The sequence below is a fragment of the Gavia stellata genome, chromosome 4 (assembly GCF_030936135.1).
Source record: "Gavia stellata isolate bGavSte3 chromosome 4, bGavSte3.hap2, whole genome shotgun sequence".
NCBI classification, from domain to species: domain Eukaryota; kingdom Metazoa; phylum Chordata; class Aves; order Gaviiformes; family Gaviidae; genus Gavia; species Gavia stellata.
In genome coordinates, this window is record NC_082597.1 from 39,398,196 (window position 1) to 39,416,876 (window position 18,681).

General features: G+C 37.3%; 1 protein-coding gene across 2 annotated transcripts in view; it reads left to right on the forward strand.

The window, feature by feature from the left end:
- Window positions 1-5,167, forward strand: part of CAND1 (cullin associated and neddylation dissociated 1) — a 29,555-nt gene extending 24,388 nt beyond the window's left edge. Inside the window, exons 11-15 of one of the 2 annotated variants that reach the window (XM_059816534.1) lie at window positions 84-179; window positions 1,862-2,031; window positions 2,126-2,290; window positions 2,514-2,621; window positions 3,699-5,167. In XM_059816534.1, coding sequence (XP_059672517.1) covers window positions 84-179; window positions 1,862-2,031; window positions 2,126-2,290; window positions 2,514-2,621; window positions 3,699-3,923 — 764 coding nt within the window. In that variant the 3' untranslated portion in view covers window positions 3,924-5,167. The remainder of the gene's footprint in view (window positions 1-83; window positions 180-1,861; window positions 2,032-2,125; window positions 2,291-2,513; window positions 2,622-3,698) is intronic. The other variant, XM_059816535.1, reaches the window with a different exon arrangement.
- Window positions 5,168-18,681: the final 13,514 nt, after the last annotated feature.

Genomic DNA, 18,681 nt, shown 5'->3' on the forward strand with positions numbered 1-18,681 from the left:
AGAAAGAATGGAGTTGTACATTATTTAAATTCTGTAGTTTTACTGTTTTAATGTTACATATTTACACTTTTGTTTCATATTAGGATCTTCATATGCTCGAAGTTCAGTGGTTACTGCTGTCAAGTTCACTATTTCTGATCATCCACAACCCATAGATCCACTGTTGAAGAACTGCATAGGTAAGTTCTTTAGTGACAGCTTCTACGTTTTCAAGCAATAGAACTGCACTTTAAAATTGTTTGTTGTGTTTTCAAAAAAAAAAATATTTTGCGGGTACCAGAATTAGCTGCTAATGGTAACTGTTGGAACATACTAGCCAACTATTTCTATTAATTCTAGCTTGTTCGAATTCTCAGCAGTATAAGTGTGTGGAAAAAAAATGGTATGTATTAAAGCTGCGATGGGCAAAGAACAGAGGGAGCTGGGGCTTTTAGGAAGATGGTACCCACCCAAAAGCTGGTTTCTTTTCCTATGGTCTTGCCAAATTATATCAATTTGATGTAGTAAGGTACTGTCTTTACCCAGAAGGGTGGTCTTGGAAATATTTGACATTCAGTCATTTAAAATACGTATGCGTATGTGAATTCTGAGTATTGCTGGGTGGCGAATTGTAAATTTAGGTCCTTAGGATTCTATAATGCTTTGTGATCTGAAAGTTATTGGAAGCATGTATATTTTTAGAGGGATAAGGTAATCAGAGCTTTCAGTATAACATCAGTATTATGAAGAGCTTTGCAATGCTGTGTTTTTTTGATCTTTTTTCTTTGTATGACAAAGTATTGTAGATTTGTATTAATATGCTATGGTGAATGCTTTATAGTGGCTTGATCACAGGTTTAAAGATCTGTAAAAATTGTGTATACTGCTAAAACTAATAGAGGGGGAAAAGTATTAATCTTTGAAAACATACAGTTTTGTAGAGAGCAAGCTTAAAATTTTTTAATAATATATTAAAGAATTGACTATGCTTGTGGGTTTTTCCCCCTGCTATCCTTCCCACTCAAGCTGCCTCTGGTTTCTGGAAATATTTACTGATTATCCAGTCAAAAAACTATTGGTATCTAGTACTTAAAAAATCTCAGTTGTCTTTAGTTTTGTTACCCAGGTTTTTTTTTTCTGTGTAGAAGTCACTTTGATGTTTACACCCTTTATTTTTCTCCTTTTAAAAATTTAACTCCTCTTGGAAGTTACTAGTAAAACTTCACAAACATTGGGGAAAAATATGATTTATTCCTGCAAGTATTTATTTTAACAAGGCTGTGTTATAGAACTATGGACATTCTAAATTGAAAATGCCCGGAGAGTGTGGTAGGGTGGGATGGTATGAGAGAGGTGTTGCTACATTAATAGATACTGAGTGGGCTTATCTTCTGGTAATTTAGGAATTCTCAATATATGCCAGTTTAGGGTTAAAAATCAATATATTGATAGTTTCCTTAAGTGGTGTTCTCTAATTCTTGAACTGCAGAATTTAAATTGGTTTTCTAATGCATATGCTGAGGGACTTTAATGGAGAAAAGGAAAGGTTGTGTTAAATATAATTTTCATTAATTTACATGCTATACCTTTAAAAAAAGTTGAAATATCATTAAGTGATAGCTGGTTTTTTTGGTGGTGGTTTTTTTACTTGTTTCATTATCTGAAATGTTATATATCTCAATTATATAATACTTTTGATATGATTATAATTAGATTTATTTGTGTAATCATGCTAAAATAGCAGGTATTGGTCTGTGTTACGTCAAAATCAGTCCTGCACTAAATATGTCTTTTTGAAAGGTTAAAACTAAGCAAAGATATTTTTAAAGTAGCAAATGAAAAAGGTCCTCATAGGTTGACTTACTTCTGTACATGATTGCAGGTGATTTTCTGAAAACATTGGAGGACCCGGATCTCAATGTCAGGAGAGTAGCCCTAGTGACATTTAACTCAGCTGCACACAATAAACCATCATTAATAAGGGATCTCTTAGATACTGTGCTTCCTCATCTTTACAATGAAACAAAAGTCAGAAAGGAATTAATCAGAGAGGTATGTTAAGTAAGAAAACCAGTGCTAAATGCAAGTAGATTCGTTTTTTTCTGAATATATTACTACTTAACTTTGTTTTTTTATTCGCTGGCAGGTGGAAATGGGACCATTTAAGCATACAGTTGATGATGGGTTGGACATAAGGAAAGCAGCTTTTGAGTGCATGTATACTCTTTTGGATAGCTGTTTGGATAGACTAGATATATTTGAATTCTTAAACCATGTTGAAGATGGCCTGAAGGATCACTATGATATTAAGGTTAGCTGTCATTTTTCTCTGTATAAGCAGTGACTTAGTCAAAATGTTTTAAATAGTGAATAGACTGAAATGGTAAAAATACTACTTCATATGCTTAAGTACTTAACTATATTTGCCATTTTCATTAAAATGTTGCTGTTAAAAAGGTTACGCAGCATTGTAGGAAATTACTCTCCATATATGTGCTGAGCATAACTGTTGAATTGGTTTTCTCTCAACCTAGATGCTAACCTTTTTAATGTTGGTGAGATTGTCTACCCTTTGTCCGAGCGCAGTGCTACAGAGGTTGGATAGGCTTGTTGAACCTTTGCGTGCTACATGTACAACTAAGGTATTGTTTTAAATTTAACACTTAAGTTAATTGTGTTGTCTTATAGAAGTATAAATGAAGTCGTGTATGAAGATTACCTCTGAGAATCTAGGTGTATTGCTGCAGTATTTACTGAGTGATAGTTCATAAGCTGCAGTAGGGCAATATAAATATGTGGACCCTTATATGTATTACATTTCTTTACAGTCCAAATGGAAGAGTAGACTTGTTAGCTTCTTTTTAAAAATCCTCTGTTTCTGTGATGCCATTTCTTTTGTTCCTTAAAAATCTAGCTGCCGCTTGGGCAACTTGTAAGTCTCATTTCATTATAAATAGTGAAACTGGAATACTGAGAGTTTTTCGGTCTTCTAATGATTGCATTGTTGCAGGCAAGCATTTGGGTGACCAAGGATGGAGGCAGTGTAAAGCGGTCCTGTTTTTGTTCGGTGTTTTTTTTTTTGTTTTGTTTTTCCCTTCTTCATTTATATTACAAGGTTCTTGGGTCTTGGCACAGTTAATCTTCTTCCATTTCTGTTTTTGTCTTGATCCACCTGCATGCTCTGACAGTCATTTAATGCCTGATTCACCTTGCTTGTCCATTACTGTAATCTGTTATATTTCACATCAAGAAATTTGACTGCTTTTCATGATAAATTGTTTGTATTGCTGAAACATCTTTGAGAATTATAACAAAAGGTTAAGCAGTTATTCCAATGAAGGTAAACTTTTTAAAAATTTCTGTTCTCTAGAAGTACTGTGATGATATTTTAATGCTGTTTACTGACCTTGCTAGCTAGAGGTTGGCTGCTATAATGGTTTTGATTTGGTAATTGATTTGGTTAGCTTACAACCTTTTTCTGCTTAGCTTGCAGTATTCAAGTTTCAGTCTTATTTGTAAACTGCTGGTAAAAAGTCTGCTAAAATGTAAATGTTTGGAATGGTTTTTTGCCTTTTTTTAAAGAGCTTAGGCCATTTTGAAAGCTGTGCAAAGTGGTAGTATGGAAGGAAATAGGCCTTTGTAAGACGTGGGTTTTTTAAGGTGGGTGTAGAGGGAGGGTTAAGCAAAAGTTTCAAACATATTTTCGTTTTTTTCCCTAGGTGAAGGCAAACTCAGTGAAACAGGAGTTTGAAAAGCAAGATGAACTGAAACGATCTGCTATGAGGGCAGTAGCAGCGCTTCTAACCATTCCAGAAGCAGAGAAGAGTCCATTAATGAGTGAATTTCAGTCACAGATAAGCTCTAACCCTGAGCTGGCAGCCATCTTTGAAAGTATCCAAAAAGATTCATCATCCACCAACTTGGAATCAATGGACACTAGTTAGATGTTTGTCCAAAATGGGGACCATTAAGTTGAACCATATAATGCACTGAATTGACAGGTTGTGAGTAAGAAACAGAAAAAGTATCTAATCTACACACTGTTCCACTTTATTTACCTTTACGGAGACAGTTGGCTTTTCCCATTGTTGCTTTTCTAGCATTTATTCCAGAAATGTATTTCCATAATCCAGAGTTTGTTAACCACTCTTGTTTTAGTGGATTTGGCCACATTTGGGAATTAAAAAGTTGATGCATGGTGTATGGAAATAGGTTCCAACATCCATTTGCCCTGTAATGTTTAGGATTAAAATGTCAAAATTTTGTGACCATGATTTTTTTTTCTTTTATTCACTCTTTCTACTTGTAAACAAAAAAAGGGGGGAGGTGGGAATCAAGTGTCCAGGTGCACCGTGTTTTTGTATAACTTTTTATTCTTTTTTGTTTCAGCTTCATAAATTGTTTTGGCTGGCAGATGAATTCTGTGTAAGATTTATTATATTAAACAGAGGGTTTTGGCACAGTTCAAAAAAGGCAGGCATAAATGTCATTTTTAAAGGTGTGGGGATTAGAAAACAAATATCCCTGTTGTGCACACTAATTTTGCATGAGCAAGTTTACAAATATATATTGTCTGTAAAACAGCATGTGCAGTTTATTCGTAATGCAAGTTAAAATAAGTTCTACTGTATCAGTGCAGTTTTCAGGTATTTTGACATACAGAACATTCATACAGGAAGGGATGAAGGAAGGTTGGTTGTCTTAACCTGCCTTTTTTAAATGCCAGTAGTATGACCCTGCAGATGTTCTTATAAGTAAATATGACAACTCCTGCAGTTTTCATTGTTTTTCATACTCAAAGGCTGGATCTCCTAGAATTGAGCTGGACAAATGAGAAGATTGGAGGGAAATAGGGTGAGATGGAGGTAAAATAAGCAGAGAACAATAGCTGCTTAGTGGCTGCTGAACTCTGGATTCAACTTTGCTTTTTTTATGGAAGTACGAAAAGAGGTTTCTTCAGTGGCTTCTACCTCCTACTCTTCACCCCACAGCTTTTGTTAAGGAACTAATATACAGTGTTACCTAGGCAAGTATTTCCAGACCATCATTTTGTGCCTGTCAGAATGTTTTCTGGCACGTGGAACCACCAGTAGATCGCAGTGCTGCAAGTGTCATACAGTATTCTGGCAAGATAGGAAACAGGGAATGGTCTTAAGACTGGAGAGAGATAGAAAGCAAACAGATAAAAGAAAAAAAAGTCAGCCGTGAATATGCTGAGGTAATCTAAAAGTGGACGAGAAGGTGATAGCCGGCAGTCCTGCAATGAACTGGATTTGGGAATTTAATAGCAAAAGGTGGGGAACCACTGCCACAAATTGAGACTTGTCATTACTTGGTTAATGCAGTTGCTTAGTAGTCTTTTTTGTCAGATCTGAATTTGATTTTTCTCTAGTTAACTGGTATTTTTTAGCTAGTTTGCTATTTTGGAAACCTGTTACATGGATATGTGGCATAAGCTGCTACGTGACTAAACAAACATACATTTTTATGACCTCAGAGATTGTTTCCTGTGAGCGCTGGGGTTCGGGGGCAAATTCTTCACCTTACATGCTTGCAGCTTGGGAAAAGTAGGGGAAATATTGGTGCATTTTACTTTATTAAAAGGACCTGAACAAAGAGATCTGTGAGCTCATTCAGCAGTAACGATTTTAATGCTATAGAAATTTTTGAAATTGTAGCTTTTTCTGTCTCCAAAGTCTTCATACTAATGTAACAATTGTCTTCTAGAAGTAGAAATAAATGAGATTAAATGTACCAACATATCTAAATGTCATGAAAAAGAATGGGATGGCTATAGAGAGAAACCAAATGGTAGAAAAAGCACTGTGAAATAGGTGCATTTTATCTTGCTGTATAACTCATCTACTTCAATTACAGCAATATACAGGCCTCCTAATTAAGAGTTTGTTGTGCTAATTAGTTGTCAAACTAATCTTAGAACTTTTGTGTTAAGTTTTCAGAATGCATTAAAGTGTTTTATAGACCTAAAGCTAGGTGTGAGAATGGTATGATAAACATGAAATGTGAGGCTAAAATATGTAAATGGGGTAGGTGACAATGGTAAGTAAACAGAATACTTACATTTGTAGTTGAGAGATTTATGTGTGTTTATGTACTACCATAACACCTAATGTGGTGGATACAAATAATCTTCGCTTTGTTTTACAGTACATTCAGTGGTGTGAAGGTTGAGCTATATTACATAGTGAATGTTTTCTTGCAAGAGAGTAATTTTCACTTTGACCACCGATGAAGCAGGTGGGAACATAAGAATGAAGTCTTCTCTGTAAATTACAGAAATTCTAAGACACAGAAAGACAGGCTCATAAAGGTTGTAACTGCACCATAATTACTGAAATTATTTAATAGTTCTATAAAATCTAACCAGGTTAGGTGTTTAAATTCCACTGACTTTCACTGGATCGCTTAATTGAAAGGTTTGTTAGTTTTCCCCACTGTATGTGCAAGTATTTAGGTAAATCTGGTGTATTTATGCTTTTAGTGCAATTAGCTTCGGGTAATTCTGTTAAGGATGGCGTCAGGAATACCTGTAGCTGTTCTTTAAATGCTAAATATCTAAAACTAAAGTATGAAATTGCTCTCACTAAAACAAAACCAGAATTCTGAAAGGCTGCTCTTAAAGATTTTTGGTATGATTAGAACTTTCTCTGGTGTTTTTCATCATTTTGCACACAGGCAATTGAGACCAATTAATAAGCTTGCACATAATACAGAAATAGTTGGCTAGTCCTCACATTGTAGATTCTTGCCTTTAAATATTTTTGTATCTCAAAAGTACTTAATGCTCTCATTTTACATGAAAAATCTTGCCATCCTTGCAAGGGAGGTCTTTTCTAAAATCATAAATTGGAAATTTCAAGTACCGTAAGAATGCTGCACTTCAATCAGGTAAATTGATTTTTTGAATATAATTTTCCTTCAAAACGTTACATCAAATATAGCACTTGACAAAATAAGAAGAGCTGAACTACTTCCAGATTGTATTTTTATGAGGTGAACAAAGCAGTACATATGCATGTAAACAGCATTGCTTCTCTCAAATGAAGGATTATTTTAACATTTCATCAGCTCAAATTAGAAATAAGAATTAAAAGTTCATATCTGCTACTATTGTATTTGGCTTAACAGATCCACTCAGTAATGATGCTTGGAACAAGTTCATCCTGCTCTGGTGGACTGGTTAGTAGTAGTGATTTAGCAATTGTTCTCATATTTAATGGTACTTTCCCTTCCTCACCTCCCCTTGAGGTGACTTTAAAAGCAAAGTAATGTGGCCTTGGAAGTGTGTGGGCATTTTTGTTTTTGTTTCGTTAATCCAGATCATTCTGACTGAAATGACACCTGTTTCTACCAAATACCAAACAGTTAAGCCTGCAGCACCTGGGTTTTATTTTCCTGTTGCTCTAAACTTCAGATAAAAAGTACTTTTTTGTTGTTAGTGTTCGTAAAATGAATTTTGGAGAAATGAAAAATACTAGTCAGTTTATTACTTTCTTTTTGTCCTTGTTTCCTCCCTGCTATGAGATGGAAAGCTTTGATTGCTGCACTGTTGAACATGAACAGGCAGGCATTGTGACAACAAGCGTTGCCCCCTGCTCTAGAAGAGCTCTTCAGTGTAGAGTTATAGCTCTTACACAAAAACTGAGCTTTTTTTCATCACTATCCATTTATAATTTTTCATTGTGTCTGAGTTTGGGGGAGGAGAAGGAAATCAGAGTTCTTGAGAATAATGAAGTAAATTAATCTTCCATGACCAGTGTTGGTGAAGCGGCGAAGTTTTGTGCAAGAGGTGCTTTTGTGAGGATCAGGCAATTTTGTCTTGGTAGGGAGTTAGACTGCTTTAGATTTGTTTCCACCCCATGAGGCTTTAATGTTTCCACATAATCTTTGATAAGGAGAAAACTGCCTTCAGAAAGGTCATCCATCCCCCCAAACAAACAAAAGGGTTTCTGTTGATTTTTGTCTGTATATTATGGTTTAGAACATAACCCTGAACCAGCGAATAAATAAGAGTGTGTTTCTGAGAAGCACAGACTGTCTGGAAGACAGATGTTACCTGAAAGGTAGCACTGAGAAAGAGAAAATGAAATTGTAAAATGAGAATATTTTAATTTAAAATAGTGCGCCTTTCTTTTGTGCTCTTCCTTTGATCATATTTTTGAAGAATGGGAAATACAGAAGGAAAAAAAAGTAATCAGCAAGCTGTGAACTTCTTTGATCCCAGAACTTAAGGGTTTAATTTCTATTCCCTGGGGCTTCCTTTAAAAAAAAAAAAATCCAACCAGAGGTATTTTGACAAAAGTACATAGTAATTCTGAAAAGACTTTTATTCTGAAGGAGTTAAAAGTTTTATATTACATTTTCTTTTTTTTTTTCCCTGAAGAAATTCTTCCCTTTGGTATGTGGATTTCTCCAACCTGACACTTCGGAGGCAGTTCAATATGGCTGCTGCAGACTTTAGGAAATAAGCTGTGTCACATGGTTCAGCGCAGTGAAGATATTCCTGTCATAGAAAAAGTTTGCAATTCACTCTTTCGCAATGTGCTTTTATTAATAGATTTTAAAAAAAAAAATTGTTCACATATGACTGTAGTTTCCATTCAACCTCCAGCCTTTCTTCTCTTCAACTGAATTAAGTATTGGACTCTTAATCATCTGATCACTGTTACTTTGGTGCCACCCTTCCTGAGGATTCTTGATGTTGTAATCTCAAGTCCTCTAGAAGACCTTTTTCTTTCTGTAGTCCTTACTAAGGTTATTTGCTAGAAGGCTCAGGTTTATCTGCCGTATCTACGACATTTCCATTGTGCATGAAGACAACTCTTTCATGAATTGCATATAGTATCCATTTTACAGAGGGATTTCTTAGAGAGATGCTATACTCAAATGCAACTGATTGCCATTTTTGAAGTTCACAGTTCAGCCACTCCCCCCTACAGTGAAAATCCAGTGTACCTAAAATTCACTGGAATTTAGAATATTAAAAAAATATATACATTTCCTTATTTAAAAACATACCTAATGACAAAATAAAACAATTTGTTCCATATGCAGCACAACTAATGGAATGTAGCGTCATGTAAATTTTTCTCTTGTCCCTCGATTTGTTAATGCTTGCACTGTATAAAATGATCTGTAGCTCTAGACCAGGTTGCCAGTAAGAAGGTGTTTTGTGTTGTAACAGTGAAGTTCTGCCTACTGGTGGAATGTATGGGAGGAGCCACTTTGATTCTTTTCCCTCCACAGCTACTGATCTTCACACAGGTAACAAACTTTGAAATGTCAGACATGTTTGATAGAAGGGTAAAGATTGACCAGCGTTTAAAAAAAAATACTGGATTTCGCAGGATCCTGATTCCTTTTCAAAGTCAAACAACTTTCCCATATTTTTTTCAAAATGCAAAGATGATCAAATGAGTCTTTATTACAAGGAAGATACTAAATTTAAGTGTCTGAGTTGCACTGAGTTCTTGTTTTTCCTAACACTGTACGTTGAAAACCTGTATCTCTGGTTTGAATTGTGACTTGTTTACAAAACCCATCTCATCATCAATATTAGAAATGTGGAACTGAAGCTGCATATGGATGAGATGGTTGATTTTAGTACCTTGGCAGGGGGCAGCTGAAGTAAAACACTAAACTCAGTGCTGCTTTCTCACATGGTACCAATTTTGGCATATAAAGTGGGTTGAATTCAGCTCTAATAAAATGGTAGAATATTTGTATCTCCAAGTAGCTGATACAAAAGATTAAAAAGTTGTTTGACATGGAAGTTTATATATGGTTCTGTTTTGAGTTTTGGAGATCATATATGTAGACACAGTGACCTTAGTTGCAAGTCACTTTCTAAGAAGTTGACAATTTTTTTTTTTCAGTTCTCCTTCACTCCCAGCTTTTTAAAATAAGAGGAAAAAACCACAAGTCTGTAATTTTGTAGTGGTGTTGGTATTTGATTTCTGCAGGATAATACTTTTAATACTTTTTTTTTTCCCCCCCTTTTGAGTCTTTCCAGGAAAAAAAAAGTAAAGTGGAAATTTGGTTGAGTGGCTTTCTGCCTTGTGGATTCAGTCATTCTGTGTAGAGTTTTGTAAGAAAAGTGAAGAGAGGTTACTTATCCACAGATAAAGTAATGTTTTCTCAATGGTTTGAATAGAAGTATTCAGGCTGAAACAGTTGAATATCATCAAGGGGTATGTAAGGACAAAGAATTTTCTGAAATCGTAAAAATTTCTGGTAGTCCATGAACGATTTATTTCAGCTCTGTTAGGTGGCTGAACATGGCTGGTTCAGGAAACTTAAAGCTAAAAGGGAGGGCAAGGGCAGGCTACTGCATGTAAATGTGGATCTATATTATATTGCTGTTTGGCAAATGGTTAATATTTGTTGTTCTGTTTTTTCTTAATACTGGTGTCATTAGGCATTTATTGCTCCAAGACTTTTTCATAGCTTAGCTATCAACAAAATATTCTACACATTATCCAAGTTCCCTTTGATTAACGGAGAATGAGTTGTAAGGATGGTTTGGGAAGAGTGCCGAAACAGTTGGACAGGTGACTGGGGTTGTTTTTTCCCGTGTATCATTTAACATATGGAAGTATGGGAAAAATAAAGGTCTATCAGCAGGTTTAGGCATTTCTATAGAAGGTGGTCAAGAAGAACACTGCAGAATATAATGAATTTTCTTTGGTCAAAGTATTTTTTGTTCGCTGTCCTAGAGTGCACACCAGGGACAAAAAAAGTCTAGTATGGCTAACCAAATAGACCTGGTAAAATCTTGTATGTCTGTGTGGGACCAGACTTTGCAGTTGAGAGAACAGATGTGTCCTTGAAACCTACAGGAATTAATGAAGAGAATCAAACATGTTTAAGAACAACCCAAAGGTTGTTCACAATACAGATGCCATTTTATATGCTTAGCTACATCATATAAGCAAGGCACATTCTGTACTACAGAAAAAAGAGAACTTGGGAGCTGTTTCACAATGTGCTTGTTACGCGTGTGCAGCGAGGAGCCATAGTTGTGTGTAGTATGGATGTTGAGCAGAATACACTATTGTGAGATGAGGACGGTGCAGCAAAAAAATCTGGTCGTGTCTACCACATTCAATTCACATTGCAACAGGTAAGAAAGTAGATGTAAGGGAGCTTTGTTTTACTTGAGATAATGGAGTTATGCTCGTTTGCAGGTCTATCCAGTGTGCTGTAAGGCTGCAATACTCTTTACTTTTGACATGTATTTGTAATTTTAGTAAGTGCACAATTACATTTTCAAGAGAAGGTTCATCCTAAAAATTGACTTGCTTCACTGATCTCCTTTTGGAGAATTCACCTCAAAAATACAGTTTTAAATAATTCCTCTGACAGCATTTAATAGCTGAAGGTAAGAGTTAACAATACTTCTAATCATTCCAATAAATGAAATTTATTTCCAACGAAGGAAACTTTAAAATGCTGCTATGTCAGCTAATGAAGTAAAACAAGCAACCACAATGCACAATTCCCAGGATCAGCTAAAACATTCTGCAGGAAATGAATCCCATGTTCTTCTTGCCTTCTGAAGTGGTAAAGAGCAAGTGGGAGAACATTTACTCTATGTTCATCTCCTTTATTTGAGTCTTAACATGGTCTAGTGGATATAAAAGTGATTTGAAATCAAGAATGCTTGTGCCTTAAAAAAAAAATAATGCAGACCTATTTAGCAACCTGTTTAAATTGACGTTGAAGGAGACCACTTCTGTCTTCTCAGAAACCGACCTGCCACTGTTGTAGACTACAACTAATACTTGAAGACATCAAGGAGCAATCTTTGGATAGTGCTTTGAAAAGGCAAAGGGTATAATACAAGATTTAAGTATTTGTAAAGTTAGCCTTAAATGTCACCACGTTGTTTCTGTGCTGCTGTACTATTTGTTTACAAGATAAATGTTCCAACACATGCACTTCAAGATTGTAAACAGATGACATCTTTTATTCTGCACGTTTATTTGCTTTATGCCACTACAAAACCCAGTCTTGCTTACCTTGATTAAATCTTGCGTATTTCCTGTAGTTTTATCCAGAGTTCAGCCTATAGCAATGAAAACAGAATTTGTTTTTGACAAAGCTAATGTTACAGAAACAGAGAAGCCCTAGGAAACGTCTGAGGACTGCACACAGAATAGTATGTTTACTACAAAGATGTCATAGTTAATGCACTCCATTTCGCAGACCAGATATTTCTTTGGCAAAGTAGTGGAAACAGGTTTATTAAAAGTATACAGTATTTGAGAACAGCATCAGAAGCATCTTTGATAAATCAGTTCTTACATCTGGTTGATCATGTGGCTAAAGAAGAGTTGATTCACAGTGAAGTCTGTCTTCATTGCTCATCAATGGCCTTTGTTAAAATAAAACCCAAATGTTTCTTCCTGGCTGGATTAGTAAATACACTATCATATGTTGATAAGCTTCAGCACTGTGCTGTATTTATTTTTTTGCTCAAAAGTAAGATGCTGCATTATGTGCAACGTATTCCTGTAGCCCCAACTTACCCATTTGACAGGGGTTTATGAATAAAGTTTTAGTGACTGCAGACACTACGATTTTTCCAGAGGGAGACATGATGCCCCAAGACTATTTTTTTTTTTTTGCATTTTTCAGAAAGAGCCTTAAATATCAAGCCCTGAAACCTTTTAATGAAAGAAAAGTTGTTTTAAATAACTGAAGTATTTTAATCCTGTAGCTGTATTTTTCATTGTCATCTGACAATTGTGGAGTTGGATGTGGTAACAAGCACACTGGGTACAATCCCACTCAATGGGATAAAAACAAATAATGTTAATACTCCTGGAAACAACTATTGTTTCTTCATGATAATGTCAGCAGTAACCCCAGATGATAAAGTACATTCTTTATACCACATAACAAAGTTTTCAGAATGCACCGTGAATATAACAAAGTACCTAGGAATATTAACATCATATTTAGCTGCAGGATTAAAATACCTGCTTGCTAGTAATTCTTGATTAATGTGTTCTGTTCTTTCAAGTGGCTCTCTAATTTAGTACACTATAATCTCCACGAGATACCTCTGCGTATGTATACGTACATGTATCTGAGAATAGGTAAGGTGTTAACCTTTTTTTTCAATCTTTCAGTGTTTTAATTTTTTGAAGCTACAGTTCCTCCTGGATGCAAGTAATCAGTATTGCATTTGTGGAAGTTATTTCAGTCATGTGAAAAAAATGACAATTCTTTGATATTTTTCAAATGCTAAGTGTTAAATAAAACCATACAGTATTTTATTTTAAAAAGCTAAAATTAATTCTGATGAGCATTTTTACACAAAAGTAGTTTTATTGCTATGAATTTCTCAGTCTTTTTGTGAAGAAATCAAACATAAATCTAAAATAATTTGTTGGTGGTATTTTAATTTTACTGTAGTTATTAGCCTTTTGGACCCGCTGGTTTTATACCCTCTGACTTGAACCAGAAACCCTTTAGTTTCTCTTTGGATCAATGAATGGCCAGACCTGTTTGAGCAGGTCTGTGCTCTCCCAGTGCTGGTTCTGTAATTGTGAATCTGCTGTTGCCTCTTGAAAACATAGCATAAATGATTCCTCTCAAAGGGTTAGAGTACAGCTAAAATCAACCTTTTCATTCTTTCCGGTTGATGATGATATAATGAACGGTTATTCATTATAACCATTTACAGTACGTCTACTAAGGGAAAAATGGTTAATACGGAGCGTTTGCCCATCTGGTTACTTCACCTTGTTACACTGTCATGGCAGAATCTAGTGTGTTAGCTGGCTGTATGAGAACAGTTAAATGAAAATTACATTTCAGGAGCAATTCCAGCAACTTATTTTCTTCCAGGAGATGGCGATGTAACCTCATTAACAAATGCCAAACAAATTAGGTGGGGGGGAGAACCCAGCAATATTTCCTCACAGATAAGAAATTGTAGGTGTTTGAAGCATGGATTTAAAATGGATATTGTAATTTTATTTTTCTTCACAAGATACTGAAGCTTTCTGTTATGACTGGCTTGCTTCAAAGTTCCTTTTCAATCTTTTACAAGTCATTTCTAAACTTTCGTACTGTAAAATTTGGCAAAATTTGTGCAGGTAGGTGGTCACAGGGCAGTGCTCATCCTACAGCCAGGTGTTTGGTGGTATGGTCTGGATGGCTTGGTGCTGCTGCAAGGAGTGGAATAAACCACTGGGCCCTCTGGCTGAGTGTCATGGCTGAAAAAGCAGCTTTCATAGCATGATTCCATATTTTTCTTTCTACTTTGCTAATGATTCCCTTCTCCCAGGCTTTCAGCAGGCAGCTGTAATGGGAATGGTGGCCCTTAACATGACAGACCTAACAAAACTAGGTGTCAGGTTCTGGTGAGCAGACTGATGTGTCAGCAGTGTTTACTTTCCTTTTAATGAGTGCATTAATTTCTTCCCTGGAAGTGCTAAAATCGAAGTGTTTGGGTAACAATACACTGGTTTGCTTTACAAGTCTGGAGTTTTAAAAAAAAAAAAAGGGGTGCATTTTTAATTTATATTTCTAATCTAAGTTACCATGGCGAAGTTACCAGAGCTTTTTTTTAATGGGCTAACCAACAAAATCCCATCAGGTATTGTTTTAGAATTTGACCATAAAACAAACAAAAAACCTGGACAAACCTCCAACTCCAACCATAATCTGTTATGCTGCAGAACTGGGGTTTCCATTCTGGAAAGACATTGACCGAAAGGAGGAGAACTGTAGTAATAATATAGAACAAACTGCATGCAATTCTAATGAACCACAACCTGCAACATAATTCTAAGTACAACTGGGGAAGGTAATTGCCTAGCAGTTGTCACTGGACGTGTGTGTGTAAGCCAACAGCAGCTTCAGGAGCTCACAACCTCATTGAGGTTATTTTGGCAGGCTTGGGGCCAGGTTTGCACTGCATCCTTCAAGTACCAAAATAAACACTGCTGCTGTATCAAATGCTGTTTGGGATAGTTTTCAATAAGAGCCAAGCAAAGAATAATTTTATTTGGAATGAATTGTGTTATACAGGTGTGTGGATTGCTAAAAAAACAAAAATCCAAAAAGAAACAAAAAAGCCCCCAAAACCAAAAATCCTTACCATTCCAGTAAACCTCTGTACTTGATGTCGAACACTTAAAACCAAGTGATTAGTGCTTTGAATAGTCTGTCCATCCATGCTGCAGCGGCTGGAGCTGGAGCCTTTCTTACCTTTGCAGGCAGCAGGAGAGGTGGAAAGAAAGTGTCTGAATCCAGTGTGGGCACAAACTCAGACCAGAACGTGTCTTTGGAGACTGCAGTTCTTTCAGCCACTGCTGTGTGAGATGGCATCATTTGGATGTCTGGCTGAAGCTTGTTTTATCTCACTTGTAACCAGTTTTGCATTTTCAGTCTTGCAGCGTTTTTTGTTTTGTTTGTTTTTAATTTCAGCCTTTATCCTGGCCCTCAGGTGCCCTCAGAACAGGGCTTTTCTCTAGCCCACACATCTCCTCAGCACTTGCTGTGGCATGATGCTCGTCTGGGGACCAAATGCCACTGTTTCTTACCTACTTAGTGCCAACGGCTCTTACCAGCATGAGACCAAAAAATGTTCAGTGTCCTGAATGGCTTTATTGTCTCACCGAGGAGCATGTTCTGTCCTAGGATAGTACAGTGTGTATCACATCGTGCTGGAGTTGCAAAGGAGTGTTGTCTTAGGGTCTTGCTAATGAAAAAAACCAGAGCAGCAAGAACTGGACCCAGGTATCAGGGAAACCAAAGATGGGGCACAGCTGTGGACTGGCTTGTACTGCAACACGTGCTCCCAGCCATGGTCCAGAGCAGGCTTCACTATTTCCCATGCAGTTTCATTGTTAGCTTCCCAGTGGCTTGAAGTAGTTTATTGCTTCTCAGTCAAGGAGATCTTGAGAGAGAAGGACTCATTCCAGAAGGACTAGTTTGGTGAGTTGAAGTAGATTCTGATTTTCTAAGTCACCCAGCTCAGCTGTCCTTGCTATTTTAGGCAGTTTGCTTAAGCTCAACAAGCCTGCGCTCTTTCACAGTTTCATCCAGGATGCTGAGAGCAGCCTGTATGCCCATTGCCCTCCTGTGGGGGTTCTTTGGAGCCTTCTGTTCAGTTCAGCACTGTTTGTACACGATCTACTTTGCTGTTCCCCTGCGGAGGGATCCTTTTGCTCTGCAGCATCTAAATTCATCATTCTTATGCTGTCTCAGTCTCTTTGAGCCCAGAACTGTTGCTATGCCCTGTACCGTGTTCCACAGCACAGGTACATGGCATCCAGGCTTTCGTGACAGATCAACAGAGTTTTCTTGTCTGATAGACTGTTTCTCTGATCCACCTTGTTTTTCTGAATTTCACCTAAATCAGGAGATTCATTCACTGCGTGGTTTCTCCTGCCATGTACAATGCAAGGAACAACTTCTCTCTCTGGAAAAAGTAATTTGCTTTAGCCTCAGAAGAGTTACAGGAACTGCACAAGCTAGAGAGAAAAATACTGTTCCCCTTTCTGTCCCTGCAGAAGTTATCTGGCTCAGCTCTAACAATCTGGGCTGCTTTATCAACCATGCAGCACCGACTTGACAATAAAGATTGTCTTTTCAGAGGGAGGAAGCATCCTGAATTTGCGAGTGAGTTACTGTCAGAAGAGAGAAAGCTGGAGGAGAAAGAGTGAGATGGTGTGATGCTGCCATGGAGCCACAGACAGCTACTTTCAGGGCTTTACTAAATATAGGCATATGGCTGTGGTTAATAAATTTATGTATATGGCTGTGGGGAGGTGCGAGATGGGGCGTTCCCTGATCCATCCAGATTACAAGCTAACCACGAATCACCACTGAAGGAGCTACCCCCTACCAGTGATATAAAATCCTTTGGGAATAGGACATCAAGAATAACTCTCTGTGGAGCCCCCAAAAAGGGCCATATAAGCTGAGCTGGGGCACAGTGGACTATCAAGTCTTTAGAGCACTTCCTAACGAGTCCCTGAATTTGCCAGGTGGCCTGGCACCATTGTGGGTGTACAGCTTTGGAGGACTGTCTAATCAGTGGTGCTAATAAAGACTGTGTTCGTGTATGCCATTCCAGAAATGCTGATTGCTAATAACGAAAGTTCTCTTTGTTTTTGTTTGGGTGGGGTTTTTTCCTATTTTGCCTTTTTCTGTCTGTGTTGTTGCTAGTTTTCTGATGCAAAGCAAGGCTTGTGGAAGGAAACCCCCCGCCCAAAGCAGGGTCAGCTACAGCAGGTTGCCTAGGGCTGGGTCCAGCTGAGTTTTGAGACTCTCCAAAGGTGGGACCCCAAAACCTGTTTGGGCAGCCTGTTCCAGTGCTTGACCACCCTCACCTAAAAAAAAAAAAAAAAAAAAAAAATTTTTTTCTTTCTTTCAGCTATACTTCAATTCATACTGATTGCCCCTTGACTTGTCACTGCACATCACTGAGAAGAGCCTGGCCCTGTCTTCTTTACTGACCCCCAGATTGGGTATTTATATACATGGATGAGATTCCCCCACGAGCCTTCTCTTCTCCAGGTTGAACAGCCCCAGCTCTCTCACCCTTGGTATGTCAGGCGCTCCAAGCCCATAATGATCTTTGTGGCCCTTTGATGGAACTGCTGCAGTATGTCCATGTCTCTATTGTACTGGGGAGCCCAGGACTGGACCCGGCACTCCAGGTGTGTCTCACCAGTGCTGAGCAGCAGGGAAGGATCAGCTCCCTCGACCTCCTGGCCACGCTCTGCTTGATGCAGCCCAGGAGGCTGCTGGCTGCCTTTGAATTAAATTCAGGTGCAAGTAATGGCAAAACTGAAAGAATCACTTTCTACACAAAAATCAGATGACTGTTTTTTTCTTTAGTGTAATGGAAATATTGATTAGTAGAGCTACTATTGCAATTTCCTTACTAGGTTTCTCCCTGTGCTATTGCAAAATCACTTCAGAGTACTATTGTTTTAAAATCCAGAGCGCTTCTTGATAGGAATTTGTGAAATTGCACATGTAAGTGAATTATGAATGCTGGGCTCAGCCTCTCATTTAGACATTGCTGACAAGAGGTACTGTAGCATCTGCCAAGGCAGGATCCTGCTGCTATTTTAATGTCAACCTTCAAAGAAAAAAAGGCTGGGTTTTAGTGCCCTGTCAAAAAGAAAAACATCTGGAGATAAAATATTATTTTTAAATAGTTAACTAATGTTGACAGCCACAAGAGAAAATTTGAGAATGAAATGTAGCCCTTTCCTACCCATGCCCGCATAAGCAAGGAGAGTGGCTACCAGCCAGGTGCATGTGCCAGTGAAAGAAAGGCCAGGTATTTTGCAGTATTGCCAAAGGCTGATGTACCAGTGTCATGGGGTCATTTACCACATTTAATTACATGATTTTTTTTTTTTTTTTTTTTTTTTTTGCAAATAGTAGCATATTTTCTGTTTCCTCTCATGTGGAAAATGAGTAATTGTACAAATTAAATGAAAATATATCCCATGTTTAATTGCACAAAGACTCTTCGAATACTAGAATGGATGTGATATTTTTCTGTCTTAGTGTTTCTGTTGGAAAAGGCTAAAAATCCAGAATAATCATTGGAGGTTCTAGACAGTGAGCAGGAGTAAAAATGAAATATAAATCTTAATTACTTTCTGTGGGTTCATATATTGACATGCATTACAATAATGT